The sequence below is a fragment of the Trichomycterus rosablanca genome, chromosome 19, assembly GCF_030014385.1.
Source record: "Trichomycterus rosablanca isolate fTriRos1 chromosome 19, fTriRos1.hap1, whole genome shotgun sequence".
In the NCBI taxonomy this organism is placed as follows: Eukaryota; Metazoa; Chordata; class Actinopteri; order Siluriformes; family Trichomycteridae; genus Trichomycterus; species Trichomycterus rosablanca.
In genome coordinates this window covers 8,213,673-8,230,537 of record NC_086006.1, presented here as the reverse complement: position 1 = coordinate 8,230,537, position 16,865 = coordinate 8,213,673, and the positions used below count along the sequence as shown (strand labels likewise).

The 16,865-nt window shown below is 38.4% G+C and overlaps 1 protein-coding gene across 1 annotated transcript in view; it reads left to right on the top strand.

Moving 5' to 3' along the window:
• iffo2a (intermediate filament family orphan 2a) overlaps window positions 1-15,651 on the top strand; it is a 36,503-nt gene extending 20,852 nt beyond the window's left edge. The window contains exons 2-10 of the mRNA XM_063015763.1: window positions 1,743-1,803; window positions 2,680-2,775; window positions 5,007-5,177; window positions 5,592-5,740; window positions 8,535-8,539; window positions 9,946-10,160; window positions 10,298-10,387; window positions 12,370-12,506; window positions 12,593-15,651. Coding sequence (XP_062871833.1) covers window positions 1,743-1,803; window positions 2,680-2,775; window positions 5,007-5,177; window positions 5,592-5,740; window positions 8,535-8,539; window positions 9,946-10,160; window positions 10,298-10,387; window positions 12,370-12,506; window positions 12,593-12,752 — 1,084 coding nt within the window. The 3' untranslated portion in view covers window positions 12,753-15,651. The remainder of the gene's footprint in view (window positions 1-1,742; window positions 1,804-2,679; window positions 2,776-5,006; window positions 5,178-5,591; window positions 5,741-8,534; window positions 8,540-9,945; window positions 10,161-10,297; window positions 10,388-12,369; window positions 12,507-12,592) is intronic.
• Window positions 15,652-16,865: the final 1,214 nt, after the last annotated feature.

Below are 16,865 nucleotides of genomic sequence, written 5' to 3'. Positions count from 1 at the left end.
CTTGTTCTGGTGAGTCAGTAGTAATAGTAGTGTGGCAGTAGTGTGTAATGACTGAACTATGAGAGGAATGAAAGATTATCAGGGAGTGGGGCTAGACGATGGGGAAGGTCTTTGTGTGAAATAGTAGCCAAGTACATGCTAACCCTGATGCAAGATGAAAAATTTGCTCCCTAATAAGGAAATGTCTTTTTTGTCTGGGTTTTATGAAAGTCAAACTAATAAACAAATTCTTTATTTTATTTGGCTTTTTATTGGCTTTTTAATACTGAATGAATCCAGACTTGTTTAAACCTGGGAAAGGCAACACAAGCACACACACACACAAGTTTTGTGTCTTTATCAAATCACAATTAAGACAAATAGTGTATAAATTGAGCAAATTCATTACTGTTGCTACCACATCAAGGGTAAAATATGCACTGGTGAATAAGATAAACAATAAAACATTAAACTCTCAAAACCATGACCAGTCAGAAATGTCATCACACTAGAAATACTTCTAGATTCTGTGTCAGTAAGAACATATTACCTGCATTTAATAAAAAGTTAATTTATTTGCAGTAATAATCTAGAACCACAGAAAACGCTGCTGATTTAAAATAAAAATCTATACTGAGTCTATAAATGTGCCAAACTAAGTTTAATATTGTTAATTAATATCACTAGGGCTATCCAGTTTTACCTGACCACTTAAAGCCTCCTTCTAGATTTTACAGCCTACAATAGTGAATTATGAATGATTCATTAATGTGTTTAATAAAACTTGAAGTATCATTGTTTGTGTTATTAATTTAGGCAGAATATGTCTATTATTACATACTGGATACAGATGCAATTGTACAGGCAAAGGCAGAAACGGCAATGCCAATTTGGGTGTAGCAGGCACCAATTAATTACTGTGACTTCAGAGACTTTCACTTTTCTTAGAGACACTTCTGTGTATGTGCACACTATGACAAAGTCCACCAACTACCAAGTCTGAAGGGCTAAACAACAAGCCAGAGGTCAAAACTGTATTGCATGACACCCTGCATGACAACCCTAAACAAAACAGGTTGAATCAATGACCCTATTCAGTGGAACTGCTTTTCATGCTTGGGTTTCATGCCTGGGTTCACCATCACCATAGTGATTTTAGTAAGCATCATAGCACTTTATAGAAGGACAAACTCTTACACAGTTGCACAGTAACTAAAAATAATAATTAGGTATAATAGGATATCCACCCAAGGATCAGTTTTTACAAGCATCCAAAGCTCACAGCTTAGATAGAATTGTTGGTTTACCAATGCAAGACTGTGAATAATTTAGGTCTTTTACCATCCACTGTACATAATGTTGTGAAAACATTCAGGCAATCTTGGTCCATGTAGGGTAAGACTGGAAACCACTGTTAAATGTGCAAGGTCTCAGAGGGCATCACGTAAGAAAATTTAATGCCATTGTGACAAATATAGATACACAGGCTTGGGAGTACTTCGGAAAAATGTTGACTCTTAACAGTCTACCACTGCACCAAGTACTGCAACCTGATCTGTTAAGGTATGGTGGTGCATCAGTGCCCACAGAATGGGTTACGTGTATATGTTTGCAGGTACCACTGACACAGTGGTGTATATTGCGGTTTTACAGAGACGTATGCTGCCATCAAGGTGACACTGTACTTCTCTGTTACACCACATCTAATGAAGTCTGGGAAAAAAAATGACTTGGAACTTAAGTTTTTTTTTGCCCTGTTGCAGATGGGAGGAGGAGTGGTCCAAGTGCCAAAAAATGGAGTCCATGGTCAAGACCTTTCAAGATGTAAGAGCTCAGCACCGCCACCCACCTGTAACCTTCTCCAGTTCATTATTATTGTTGTATAGTTAAGGACTAGCATTATACATGCATTAATTTCCAAACCTATATGTTCAGATATATAATTGGCACTAACACACCCCCAGATACCATGACTGACGCTGGCTTCTGAACCTTTCTGCACTGTCAGGATGGTGCATTTCCTTTTTGAGACGAATACCTATAAAAGACAGCATTGCTTTCTGATTGTATTTGCATTTTATCTGCTGTTCTAACTTCTTTGAAATTTGGTTTGTAGAAAACATTTATAGAAATTCCAGATCAACAGCAAACCATGAAACATATTCAGGAGTAGGGATGTAACGATGCACCACAAGACAGTTAAAAATCGATTCACGTGTGTAACGATTCAAATCGGTTTACATGTATAATGAATCGATATTCATTTTAAACAGCAGAGGGAACTGGCGCTATTCACCTCGCCTGGTTGACGTCACTACAGGGTTGCCAGGTTTGGAATTTTCTAGCCAAATTTATTTATGTGAGGATACTTTCTTTATTTGTATTAATCATTCATTTATTTATTGTGGGATTTATTTCATTTCAGTTTTTTTTTACAAAAAAAGAGAAATGTGCAGCATTGTTTTGGATAGTTTGTACCTACCTCAAAAATAAAAGGGCATTAATTATTTAAATAAATAAAAGATAAGCACAAATACAGTATTTTATTTTATTGAGAAAAAATAAACAGAAACTTTGTCATCATTTGTCTTTGAGCAATAGCCATCATAGTTGATCTTTATTTCATGTTTGCTTACACCACTGTAGTTTGATTTTCATGTATCTACATCCTGACTTGCTTATCTGTTGTTTTAATAACAGAGTGCTGAGGAGTCTGATGCCATACAGAAAGAACTCAATGAGAAAGTGGAACGCCTTAAAACAGAACTCGTCGTCTTTAAAAGTCTCATGTCTGATGTAAGTATTTGACGTTGCTCATTTAGTGTTACTTTAATTTCCTTCGGGATCAATAAAGTATCTATCTATCTATCTATCTATCTATCTATCTATCTATCTATCTATCTATCTATCTATCTATCTATCTACTGAAAAAACTGTAAAAGCTGGGAGAATTGTCTGTGTTTAATACAGTACTGTTTCTATGGTAGCATGGGGTTAGGTTATTATCTGATATCAGAATTAGAATTACAAATACAAAGGTTCTTAAAGAATAAGGAACATGCTTTAAACAACAAACTGTATAGTGAAATGTGTAGTGACCTTGTTTCATGTGAGTCAGTCTAGTGAGTCATGCTGGTAACATGTTGTAGAAAAGTCAGGACAGGTGCAGTGTCACCCTTGGGTGGGGCAGAGTGCAAAAGGGGCTGCACAGTGACACACTTAGTACAACTTGGTTAAGGGACTGAACCAATAATGGGAAAGTTGCTGGTTCAAGCCCCACCACTGCCCCAAGCATTTAATGCCCTAAGGGTAAATGCTAGTGCCAGACAGCAACAGGATTCTGGGGGTAAACCTCATCTTCAGTCACAGTAAGAGGCTTGGCATGTTCCACCATGTCCACATGGCTTTTTTTGGGTACTTCGATGAAACATGCAGAAGGAGGATTAGCTGCTAGAAGTGAATGGTGAAAGTATTGTCCTGTGATGGACTGGTCCCTCGTTCAAGCTGTATTCTTGCACTGCGCCCAGTGTTTCCAAGTGGTGCCGGACCCACCTCAACTATAACAGGGTGGAATGGTTACAGAAAATGGATAGGTGGAAAAATACTAGTGTAATAAAGTTGTTTATGTTCTTAAACTGGTTGTATAATGTGTAAATTTTTAGATTTTACTGTCTACAATACAACACAAATGCTTTTTCTTTACTAGGGCTGCACTGTGTTGGTCATACAGCAATAAATAAACATTTGTTCTGTAATTCATTCAGAGATTATCTTATTGCAATCACAATCAATCAGCAAACAAAGTCAAACTTCTTAGCAAATTTCTCTAGAAGCTCAACAACAAGCTAAACAAATAGGCAGTCGATCAGTCCGTTTTCACACCCTGCACAGACGTTTATTGTTCTCACATTTACTGACTTAGCTTGTCACTCGGCCATAAACCACCCTGATGTTGTATCATCTGGACTGCATGTGTTCACTGTGATGCCCTGAACCTAAACTTAACCCCACACCTTCTGCTCCTACTGCCTGAATTACATTATCTGTGTTCATTATAAACAATTATTCAAATGTTTGTATGCACAACCTTACAAAATTAAAGTACTTTCTTTCTGTATTTATGATTAAGTGTTTATCCCTGGCTTAGGTATTTTGTTCTCCATTTAAAATGGTTTTACTTCTTCCCCCTGCTTTTCAAATAAAAATATTCAACATTTACTACATTTTCAAAACACATCTGTCAGGCAGTCCAACTTAAAGTATAAATATTGGGGAAAATATTTCCTCGTTATTAAGATATGCTTAAAATGTCTCCCTCAGTATAATGAGTATTAGAAATTATTAGGTAGTAAACATAGTTAACAAATTCCTTTCTCTAGTTTCATGCAATGTTAGGATCTGTCAGTGTTTCCATCAGTTGTTAATATGGCAGAAATGTTTTAGAATGCCCCCCATTTTTAGTAGATTTGCCCCTCCCCCCCAGTCTTCAATTTATGGGGCTACATCTTGGTCCAACTCCACCATTGTTTTATTGCCAACCACCACCTCATCTACAACCTCCACGATGGATGTGGATGATCATAGGCTCATACAGTCTGCCTCTTCTTTTCACCGAATAGCAGCGGAGTCTTACGTAAACACACGTAACATGCACAAAAAAACACTTGATACAAGTATTCCTCTGCCACTCGTGCCAGCATCTTAATCAGACAGCAGAGTTTGCTATTGTATGAGCAGGTGAGGTAACATCCCATCCAGCCTTGGGTGACACTACTGAGACCTGGGTCTCAGAGGTGGTGGACCAGTGTAATAAAACTAGTGCACCACCCAAATGCCCTTTTTATGTTTTGATCAAATGTTGTTAACCTTCTCCTTTAGACAATATACCTGAGCACATACCTTTCTTTCATCATCATTATCTCTCTTTGTCTGGCTTTTATCATGCCTGTTATACATTTTTATTATAAATTAACCCTTACTGTAAGAAATTGACCATATAATTATGTTTTTCTATGTCTGTTAAGAAGCAAATGTCAGATTTGGACTCGAAAATTCAAGAGAAAGCCATGAAGGTAGACATGGATATTTGTAGACGTATTGACATCACTGCCAAGCTCTGTGACGTGGCTCAGCAGAGAAACTCGGACGATATGATGTTTCATGTCAGTCCTTCGAGAGCTCCTGCCGACCAGAAAGGGGTATGTATACATTACTGCTGTGTGGTTGTCTTACTGGTAGAATGTTATGTAATCTATTTATAAGTTTGGCTTCGAGCTTACCATTACTTTTAATGGTTCAAACCTTTTGAATGCTTTAGATTGGTCAAATGGCCAGCTTTACAATTGTCACATGCAATATTTCAACCATTATGTGAGAATAGTGAGTTCTTAAACACCAGAGCTTTTAGCTAGCGAATTAGCTGGCCCTGCTAGCCACGTACTAACCTGTCTTTGACCTTTCCAAAAGCTAAATGCCATATGTAGCCACTGGAATCCTTAAAACCACGTGTGTTAAATGTATCTACACAAAATCAGAATGATTGTGTTTTACTAAAGATGCACATTTCTGTTTGTCTAGTTCTAAAAACATTATTAAGCACGTGTGTGTTTTAGGTGGCAGCGGTATGTAAAAAGAAGGAGCGTAAAGGAGTATCTGAAGAGGAAAATGCTGAAATGTCTGAGGCACCCAGTACAGACCACAAAGAGGAGGGTGCTGGATCTCTCAACATCACAGATGAGATGAAGCGTATGCTCAGTCAGCTGTGAGTGACTTTATAATATAAGGTCACCTTAATACAAACCGTCATGCTTTAGCCTCTCAGAGCTAGACAGACATGCTAATAAGAATACACTTGGAAAACAATTTGGGTGGGTAGAAAACCCTATCAGGAATGAGGGAAAGGGGTGTTTGAACATGAAAACCAGGACAACAGCTTGTAAATGTTAAAGTAACTGCAGAACAGTCACTGTCCCAAATAATAATACTGTCATACTAATTGTATGGCAAGTTAGTACACAAACAGTGGTATCTTTAAATAATACACAGATGAGCTAAAAAAATTGGTGACCACCCATCTAATATGCTGTCAAAATCACTGAGACATGGACTCCATAAGACATCTGAAAGAGTTCTGTGGCAGTTCCTTTAACTTCTATATGTTGAGTTGTATCATCCTACAGTGCATTCTGGTGCCATGTCTTCTACAGGTACACAATGCACACATGCCCGGCCATCCACACAATAAGAAAACAGAATGTTTTATCAGTCTACCTACTTTAATTGCTCCAATGTCCAGTTCAGATGCTAGCCCATTTTAGGTGCTTTGGACGGTGGACAAGATTTAGCATGGGCACATTGACTACCCCCATATACAGAAGGGTTTTATGCACTGTGTTGACACATTCATGTTATCGCCAGTTTTTAAGTGGTGATCAGTAGTTTGAGCCTCAGTAGCCCTTCGGTTGGTTCGTACAAAACACCTCAGCCTTCATGTCATTTGTCTTTGTTTTGGTCCTTATAAAAATTACTCAGGTTATATTATACTGCCCATATTTGCTGTACTCAGCCCAATATTTAATATATTCCTGACCGTGACATGTGCAAATGTTACATATTGGCCATTGCTGTGCACATTTTTAGGGTTTTTAGGGCTAATGCATTTTGAGAGTTCTATTTTGAGTGTGTCTGCATGACTTTTTCACATTGATTTCTAGTTCATTGAATTAGTTAAATAGTACCCTAAAACCCATTTGTGTCTTTCAGAGTAGCTATTCTTTTCATTTAGCATTGTAGTGTGATTTCTGATAGTGGTGAAAAGTAAGTGCTTCAACATATCCCACAGATTGTCAGTGTTTATGGTCCGTGTACCTTTGGTAATTCGTTTTTCACTTTAAATCCCAAAGTTGAAAAACGGGAAAACGGGGCGTTATTCGTGTTTCGTTTTAAGATCAAAAATCAAATAACAAATAAGCAGAAATTGAAAAACGGGTCGTATTTTAATTTTCCAAAATCAACATTTTTCATCAGTTCAACCAGAAATAAAAGAGCGAGCGCGTGCACGTGCTGAGGTGCGTGTACACGCTTCATATAAAGTGTAAATCAGGTACAAGTGTTGAGAAGACGGAGCACAAAGTTACAATAACATTACACCGCGTCCCCTGTTCTGACTTTTGTGTCTGCTGTACTTTTTCCTGCCTTTGTTATTCACACAAGAACTATTTATCCTATTACTATTATTATTACCGTATAGGACTCAGTTCTGTAATACAGGCATAACTAATCGTACATGTCACATAGTGGTGGTAAATTCGGTTCATTTTATGGACTCGGGTTAGTCTGAGTCACTCAGTAATGTGATTCGGTTCACTTGAGTCACTTGTACTGACATCTTGATTGCGATTGATTTACTGCATGAAAATGGATCCAAATATCACTTATCTTCCGTGCACTCAGAGCCAGTGCCAATCAGAGGACTCATAGGATCCGGGTTCATTGAGATCTCGGACTCGTGATTCCTGATTCAGTACGAAGATTCGAATCCTTAACCGAGGCGATTCAATATTTCTTGTTCTCGGCCAATAAACATCCAAAAATTTATAAAATTGCACGAACTAACTCTGCAGTGAACAAGGAGCAACAACAATCAAATATATTTCAAAAAGTTATGTGGTAAATAATAGGCAGAACACTGATTAAAAAGAAGCATTAGATGTAATAGCTTCACCGTGACATGTACGAAAATCAAATAACAAATAAGCCTGTATTACGGTAATATAACAGGGGACGCGGTGTAATGTTATTATGACTTTTTGCTCCGTCTTCTCAACACTTGTACCTGATTTACACTTTATATGAAGCGTGTACACGCACCTCAGCACGTGCACGCGCTCGCACTTTTATTTCTGGTTGAACTGATGAAAAATTTTGATTTTGGAAAATTAAAATACGACCCGTTTTTCAATTTCTGCTTATTTGTTATTTGATTTTTGATCTTAAAACGAAACACGAATAACGCCCCGTTTTCCCGTTTTTCAATATTGGTTTTTGAAACTAAAAACAAAAAACGACCCGTTTTCTTGTTTTTCAACTTTGGGATTTAAAGTGAAAAACGAATTACCAAAGGTACACGGACCGTTTATACACCTCATACTAAGTAGTTATCAATAATGCCTTTTGTGGATTGGGGGTATTGTCATTCTGTTCCATTATATTAAACAGGTGATAAGTTATATCAATAACATTTTTAGGAATTTATAGTAACATTAAAAAAAAAAAAAAAATACCAGCAAAATACCACCACAATAGCTGCGCACCAGTTTGTTTATTGTAGTGACATACTGCCACCTAGTGGTCACATTTCGATATTGCTTTGTTTTTAATAATTTATAATATTTTTAAAAAAAAATTATAATAATAATAATAATTTGCAGTTTCTTCTTTTCAAACTTGACATTCTCATTTTTTGACTTCCTTGTTTAGATATTTTAATCATGATACTGGGGGCTTTTCTGCATATTTTTTTTTTTATTAAAGTAGTACAAGGCAGTAAAAAGAAGAATCTGTGATTTGTTAATTCTCTTGAATTTTTATTTAAGTATTAAAAGAGGAATTATAAAACGGATAGTTCCGGTTCTAAAATCTGATTGGCTGAGCCGCATTCGAAGCCGTTGTAAAATCCCCGATAAACGCACACCTAGGACCACCTCACATCATTCCATATTAATACGCCACTGAAAAAAAAAGTTAATGTTATGTTCGCCTTCATGTTGCCTAGCAACACTGTTAATCGAACTATTTATGAATTTGTTGTATTTATTGTATTTTATGTTGACCGCCGTTTTATAAAAGCAATAAGCCACTCGAGACCGTGCGTTACTGCTATGATTTTAGCACGGGAAAGAAGTTTCAAAAACGTCATCCCCGTGCTAAAATCACAGTAACGCACGGCCTCTCGTGGCTTATTGCTTTATTTTGGAATCATTGACATATTTAGAATTAGATGATCAGGTTACTCTTCTATAAAGGGGGAAAACAGAGAACGCTGTGGAATACCAGAAATTTGGGAATAAAATAATTTCTTTTAAACCATCAACTGCAGAAGGAAATCCGGGCAGGTGGGACAATATAATATATAAATATTGTATTTTGTTTATGCATTTTCTCCCCCTTTTTCTCCCAACTTTTAGCGTATCCAATTACCTGATTTCATCACGCTTCCTTTCCACTAATGCCGATCCCCACTCTGATTTTGAAAGCTAACCCACGCCCCCTCAGACACGTGGGCAGCATCTGTATGCATTTTGTCACCTCCAGTAGGCGAGTGCTAATGCGGATCAGCGTTGTGTACGGAGAGACACACGCTGATCAACACACTCCTTCCCCACCCCTGTGCAGGGGCAATTAATCAGCCAGCAGAGGTCATAGTTCCATCAGTTATGAGGAGACACTATCCAGCTTATTACTACCCCACCCCTATATAAACAACAGGCCAGTCGTTCATGTGACGACTCAGCCCAGCTCTGGTGTGCTAGCGTGTGTTTTTACCGAGCGGCCCTACAAGGACAATAATTTAATCTAATTTCCCAAGCTGGCTTTTATCTATAAAGTTTGCTGCCACATTTATTCTTGTGAGTGCATTGTACAGACGCAGTGAAATTTTATTTAGCTGTTTTCTCAAAATTGTAATATCAAATTCAGTGTTTTTTGCTCCAGCATTACACATCCTTGTCTGATATTCAAAAAACACAACCTGGGATTGCACTTTTAGGCCTTAATTTCAAGATCAAACACTAATTTTATAGTTTTTGTATTTCACATTTGTCAGATGCAAAACTGGCTCTCATGGCTTTTTATTTTTCAGTTTATTCTATTATTAGGCTTCAAAATTAAACTCCTTTTGTTATGGTAGAATTTCAAATCATGCCGTAATGTTTGGGTTTTTGTAATGATGATATACTGTATGTACAGCCCCTGATGTTTTTTGTGTTGCCAGGAGGGAGACGTTTGAGTTTGATGATGATTGTGACAGTCTGGCCTGGGAGGAGACTGAGGAGACTCTGCTGCTGTGGGGAGACTTTTCTAACAGCCCTGTTGTTAACTCCTCTTCTAATGGTGCTGCAGCTACAAGCGCTCTCTCTGCGACAGCCTGTGCTGCTGAGTACAATGGAGAAACACACGAGCAGGTAAATAAGGCAGCTTCATTTTGGATGTCCTGCAGTTGTTTTAAATAAAACAGTTTGAGAGTTCTTGTGGATGTTTTTGGCTTGTTAGGGGTCAAAAAGGATTCAGCAACAAGTGAAAATTTGTTTTGTTTTGTCAGGATGGAAATCTGCGCAGTCTGATAAACGAGACTGAGTCTGTTTTTAAAACCAGAGAGCAGGAGTACCAGGCTACCATTGGCCAGATTGAGGTAAAGAGCACATGTAAAACATTGCTGTTATTAAAATTGCTATATATTAACTAGAGATGGGACAATCGATCGGCTATGAATCGGTATCGGCCGATTTTTAATCAAAATATGCTATCGGCGATCGGCCGATATCTCCTAAAAGTAGCCGATCCGATCGTGTGATATATAAAGATCATGTTAAGTTAACAGCTCAGTGGATTGATCCAGACGCCAACCATCACATCACCATTCATCAACCATCGTACAGAAACCACAGTGAAAGCTCTTCATGACCTAAAATAACATCATTAACTTTGTGCATCATACATACGATGTAATTTTGCTGATTGTAATATTTACTTTAAAAAGATAATTCAACCCGGTCACATCTGAGTCGATTCTATCAGCACGTTATATAAACTCCTGGTTCACTTTGGTAAATCGTAAGCGGTTCTTACTTGTGATGTAGATGAGAACAGAAAATGTTACAGAGCCAATCAGAGGCAAAAGTTTATTAATTACCAAATTCGTTAGTTCAGGATCATCTGCTGAACTTTTAGCTCCTTAGACGGAACGAGTCTGACGGTCGGTTACAGATCTGTGGTAATAGCAGTTTAATTAAGCTTTTTAATGTAAGAGAGTCACACAGAATGTTCTGTAGTAGCTGGTGTTTATTTAAAATCACGACATTTAATTAATAACAGTAAACACGGAGAGATAACTGAGAAGAGAAACTTACGCTTCACATAAAACGAATCGACTCATGAATCAATGAATCACTTATAGCGATACTGTGAACAAAGCGTATCTTCTAAGGGCACACACACACACACGCGCGCGCTGCTCCGGTTTATCTTCACTGTGAGGCTCTTTTTAAGTTTATTTATTTTATTTACTGCTAAACCCCCCCAACCCCCCCTCCCCCCGATCGCAATCGGCTATCGGCCGATGTCCCTGAAAGGAGATCGCAGATCGGAATCGGTGCCAAAAACCCCGATCGGCACATCTCTAATATTAACATTTGTCTTGACGCAAATATACACCATAACAAATATCAACCATAACATTAAAACCACCTCCTTGTTTGTACACACATTGTCCATTTTATCAGCTCCACTTACCATATAGAAACACTTTGTAGTTCTACAATTACTGACTGTAGTCCATCTGTTTCTCTGCATGCTTTGTTAGCCTGCTTTCACCCTGTTCTTCAATGGTCAGGACCCCCACAGAGCAGGTATTATTTAGGTGGTGGATCATTCTCAGCACTGCAGTGACACTGACATGGTGGTGGTGTGTTAGTGTGTGTTGTGCTGGTATGAGTGGATCAGACACAGCAATGCTGATGGAGTTTTTAAATAACGTGTCCACTCACTGTCCACTCTATTAGACACTCCTACCTAGTTGGTCCACCTTGTAGATGTAAAGTCAGAGACGATCGCTCATCTATTGCTGCTGTTTGAGTTGGTCATCTTTAAGATCACAGAGTCACAGGACGCTGCCTACGGGGCGCTGTTGGCTGGATGTTTTTGGTTGGTGGACTATTCTCAGTCCATCAGTGACAGTGAGATGTTTAAAAACTCCAGCAGCACTGCTGTGTCTTATCCACTCATAGCAGCACAACACACACTAACACACCACCACCATGTCAGTGTCACTGCAGTGCTGAGAATGATCTACCACCCAAATAATACCTGCTCTGTGGTGGTCCTGTGGGGGTCCTGACCATTGAAGAACAGCATGAAAGGGGCTAACAAAGCATGCAGAGAAATAGATGGACTACAGTCCATAATTGTCTAACTACAAAGTGCTTCTATATGGTAAGTGGAGCTGATAAAAATGGACAGTGATTATAGAAACAAGGAGGTGGTTTTAATGTTATGGCTGTTCTGTGTATATTGAACTTGGAGTTGTAGACATAAGTATGATCATATATCACAAGTTTAAGGTCCCCCCCAAATGCTACATACTTTAGCTTTACTAATATTTCTTCCTTCCCACAGCTGGAACTTGTCACAGCAAAGAATGACATGACCAGGCATTTGCATGAGTATATGGAGATGTGCAGTATGAAGAGGGGACTGGATGTGCAGATGGAGACTTGTCGTAGACTCATCCAGGGTTCAGAAGCCAGTGGCAGGTGTGTATTGATGAGCTTGTATAAAACCCAAACGTATCAGTTTTGAGTATCAGTGCTAATGCTAAAAGACATTGATCTATGTGCAGATACTCACCCACCTTCAGACTTGCAGCAAGCAGTGACTCCGGTAACTCGGATGACATACAAGACGGACTGGACCGAGATGGAGAGAGGAGTGTAGAGACAGACAGAGATGCAGATGTAAAAGTGGATGAACAGACAGAGGTGAACGGGGAGGTTAGTTGATGATCAGCCCCCTCACAACCCCCTTAATCTCTAGCTTTTATGCTTTCTGTGAGATTTTATAAATCTGGACGCTATATAAACTGTTGAGGTCTGGGATAAACTGAACCTGTTCATATCAGATTAAAGGATGATCTACTGACACTGTGTCTTCATCAGCACCAACGTGGTCGTCTTTCACACTGGCTTGCCGATCTACAGTATAAAGAACATAAATCAAATATGTGATTCAATCCAAAGTGTTTTTTAGAAGTTCTAATGGGTAATGCGAAAATAATATGTTCTCCTCAATCAAATCCACCTTTGACACTGTATTGTTTAACAATGATCTGTAACAGATACAGATTTCTTGTGTTCAGGTCACATTTCAAAGTCCTCTAATATACTACAGAAATGTTCACATTAAGATGCACCAGAACGTCATTTGTTATCAGTTGCAGTCAGTCTGTAGCTCAGCGGTTAAGGTACTGGACTACTGATCAGAAGGATGCAGGTTCAGGCCTCATTACTGCCATGTTGCCACTGTTGGGCAAGGCCCTTAAACTGTATTCAGTCAGAATTGTCAGTCGCTTTGGATACAAGCATCTGCTAAATGCTGAAAATGTAAATGAGTCATGTGGGGTCTGAAACCCATTTTGGAAACACTGGGCTGAAGCTTTGTCCTTAAGCTGTACACTACCATGCCTCCCAAGATACTATTAGAAAAAATATTACGCAGTTGGTTTTGTGTTTATTAATTAAGAGTGGAGCATATTAATTATCTACTGTTTATCCTTATCAGGATAAAGCAACATAAAAAGAAGCGATTAGCTGTGTGTCTGTTGGAGGGAGCGTGTGGCAGCTTCGGCCACCTTAGTTGGGGGTGGGTGTAGCAGCAGTGAGAGAGAGGCTCCAATTGGCCACAACTGAATTACGATGCAAAACAGAGCGAACAAGAAGAGAAGCATCAGACAAATGTGACCATGTACTTTTCCTATTGCTATTCGTATTGCAAAATTACTATCCTCAGTTCCAAACGATTAAAAATTGCAGTTAGCACTCAGGTGCAAGGACGGATTTAAGGATAGTCTGGGCCCCTGGGCAAAGAGCCCCTGGGCGCCCCCCCTCCAAAAACATAAATAAATGAATACATTAAACAACCTGTCAATAACTAACCCTAACACAAGAATCGATTTTATATAAGTTTCTTTCTACTCTTCTTTCTTGCAAAGTCATCCACTAATTCATAAAAATTAAGCTGTCTGACCAAATCTGATTCAATGGCCAGAAGTGACTGAGTTCAGGCGGTTTTGGCGCATCCTAATCCTGAGTTCATTCTTAACACGAGCCAGTTTGGAGAATGAACGCTCCCCTTCACAATTTGTGATGGGCACAGTCAAAAGTGCTATGTAGACATTTGGAAAGGTTGACTGTAAATTCAAATTGATCATGGTTTTGAGCATTTTACTTTATTTTATTGTATCAATTCATCTGCCAGGCTCATGTTCAGATCTGAAGGACATGCTGCAGCGAGTGAGTTAGCCTTTAAAGTGAGCTCACTGTTGGACATATTGTCAGGCATGAAAAGAACATCAAATAGCTCAGTTAAGTGTGTGTATGCATTCAAACGGTGGTTGAGACAGGACACAAGTTTGTCAATGACAACATTGAAAGTTTCGATCCGAAACTTGTCCTTTCCGTTAAATGCTACACCTGGCTCTGCACTATCATCAGACATAATTTTGCGCTTCTTTGTACGCTGGAGGTAATGCCTGTACTCTTGGGAGACAGCAGTGGTGACATTTAAAGCTGCCCCTTCAAACACCTCAAAGTTATCTCTCTGTGCTGCCAAAGTCGCCATGCTCAGGTGGCACATCAGTTCAACATGCTAGTACACCACTGTGGAGTCTCAGCACTGCTACCGACCTGACCAGGCCTCTAGCAGACACAATTGGCTGTGTCTAAGTGGAGGAAGTTTAGATGGGGTTTCTCGTTCCTGCCACTGCAATATGTGATCTCTGGGAATGGGCTGGAAGCTGGCACAAGTCATTCACTCTCTACCCACAGCCTTCACACTTAATCATCATCACCCAAATGTGATGCCACATTTGTTTTGATTATTTTAATCAGTTGTTTAACACGGGTATGAATATTCATACACTAAGAAAAGCTACTGTAGAAAAGACATACAAATAAAATACAATCAATTAGCCACACAATGTACTTTTTTAAATTAGTCTAGTTGTTTCATAATGCCCAGCAATACACACATCACTGCACTAGTAAATCAGACATGATTTTGTGCACTGACGACTATGCAATAAGCATAACATGCCATTTTTTACTATTTTTAGTCTTTAGTTCTTATTTTCCTGTTATGCAGGAGGATATTAAGCTTTAAGTGTTCACAAAGAGCTAGTGATGTCGAAATAATTGTAAATATGAACCCTTGTGCCTGCGACTATACACTATATTTTCTTTGATTTGTGGATCTTTTTTATTTTTGATCATTATGTGCTTTAAAAATGAGAACTGTATTTTTAAATACAGTTTTCAGTGCTTATGTATTCTAATCCAGGTCAAAAATAATCAGAGGATATTTAAAGTGTGCATTGTAAATCATTAAAAAAAACAAAAAAAAAACAACAACAGGGAAGCCAGACCCCTGTTGCTCCTCAGGTTTTGTCTTGAAACTGTTACTTTTTAGTTGCATTTTTTTTAACATTTACAATAAATTATGCACTTTTCACATTTTACAGCAAAAAAAGATTCACATCAAAATATTATTGTTATTGATTGAACTGTATTACATTTAAAGTGCTTTTAGTTCTTACATAATGATTATAATGCAGAGTTTTTTTTAAAATAATTTTAATAATAATTTTTATTTATGAAAAAGTCATTTAATATTTTGTATTTGATATGTGAGGATGAGACTGAATAAATAATTTATATGCTCCTTGTACATCTTTGTTGTCTTTCATTTGAGTAGCTACTGGTTCTGTTTACAGTCTGTCTGCAAGCAAGTGCATAATCAGAGCTTTTAAAAGTAAACTGATCGTTATATAAAACCAAAGCTGTTTTTAAGAAAGAAACAGGGCGGCAGAGTGGCTCAGTGGGTAGATCCCCAGGTGGGGCGGTCCGGGTCCTTCCTGTGTGGAGTTTGTATGTTCTCCCCGTGTCTGTGTGGGTTTCCTCCAGGAGCTCTGGTTTCCTCCCACAGTCCAAAGACATGCAGTCAGGTTAATTGGAGATACAAAATTGTCCATGACTGTGTTCAATATAACCTTGTGAACTGATGAATCTTGTGTAAGGAGTACATTCATTTCTGTCATGATGTAACCAAACCACTGACAAATACATGTTCTGTCAAAACCCTAGTAAAATTCTTGCCTGGCAGGATAGATGCCTTTCTAGGTTGACGGGAGGTGTAACCAAATTAGGGATAAAACTTTAAAAGCAACTATCCATTAATGGAAACTACAAAGGCAACTAGGCTGGGGAGTTAATAATGACCCAACATGGCTTTGCCAATCTGCAATGTGATTCATTTACTGTATATGCATAATACAATGTAACTATAAAGTAGGCCTGTACTCATAAGTGTTTTAAAATTTTTAAAAATCTACAATAATACTAATTTTGACCAATATGTAGCTGGTTTTGTGTTTATGAATTGTGAGTGCATATTAATTATCCACTCTGTACCCTGATCAGGATAAGGCAACATGAAAAGAAACGATTAGGTGTGTGTGTGTGTGTGTGTGTGTGTGTGTGTGTGTGTGTGTGTGTGTGTGAGTGTGTGAGTGTGTGTATGCTGGAGAGAGCGTGTGGCAGCTTCAGCCCCCTGACGTGATGGAGAGAAGCTCCAATTAACCACGACTGAATTACAATGCAAAACAGAGTGAACAAGAGAGGAGAATCAGACAACTGTGACCATCTACTCTTCAGCAACTGAACGACTTTGCCAATCTGAGTCAAATTAGCATGTGCAATGTGACTCATTTCCTGTATATGCATAATTCAATGTAACTATAAAGTAGGCCTGTACTTATAAGTGTTTTAAAATTAAAAAAATTAAGAGTACTGGGCTTTTGAGCACATTATGTTATTTTAAAAAACACTAGCGCTAAAATC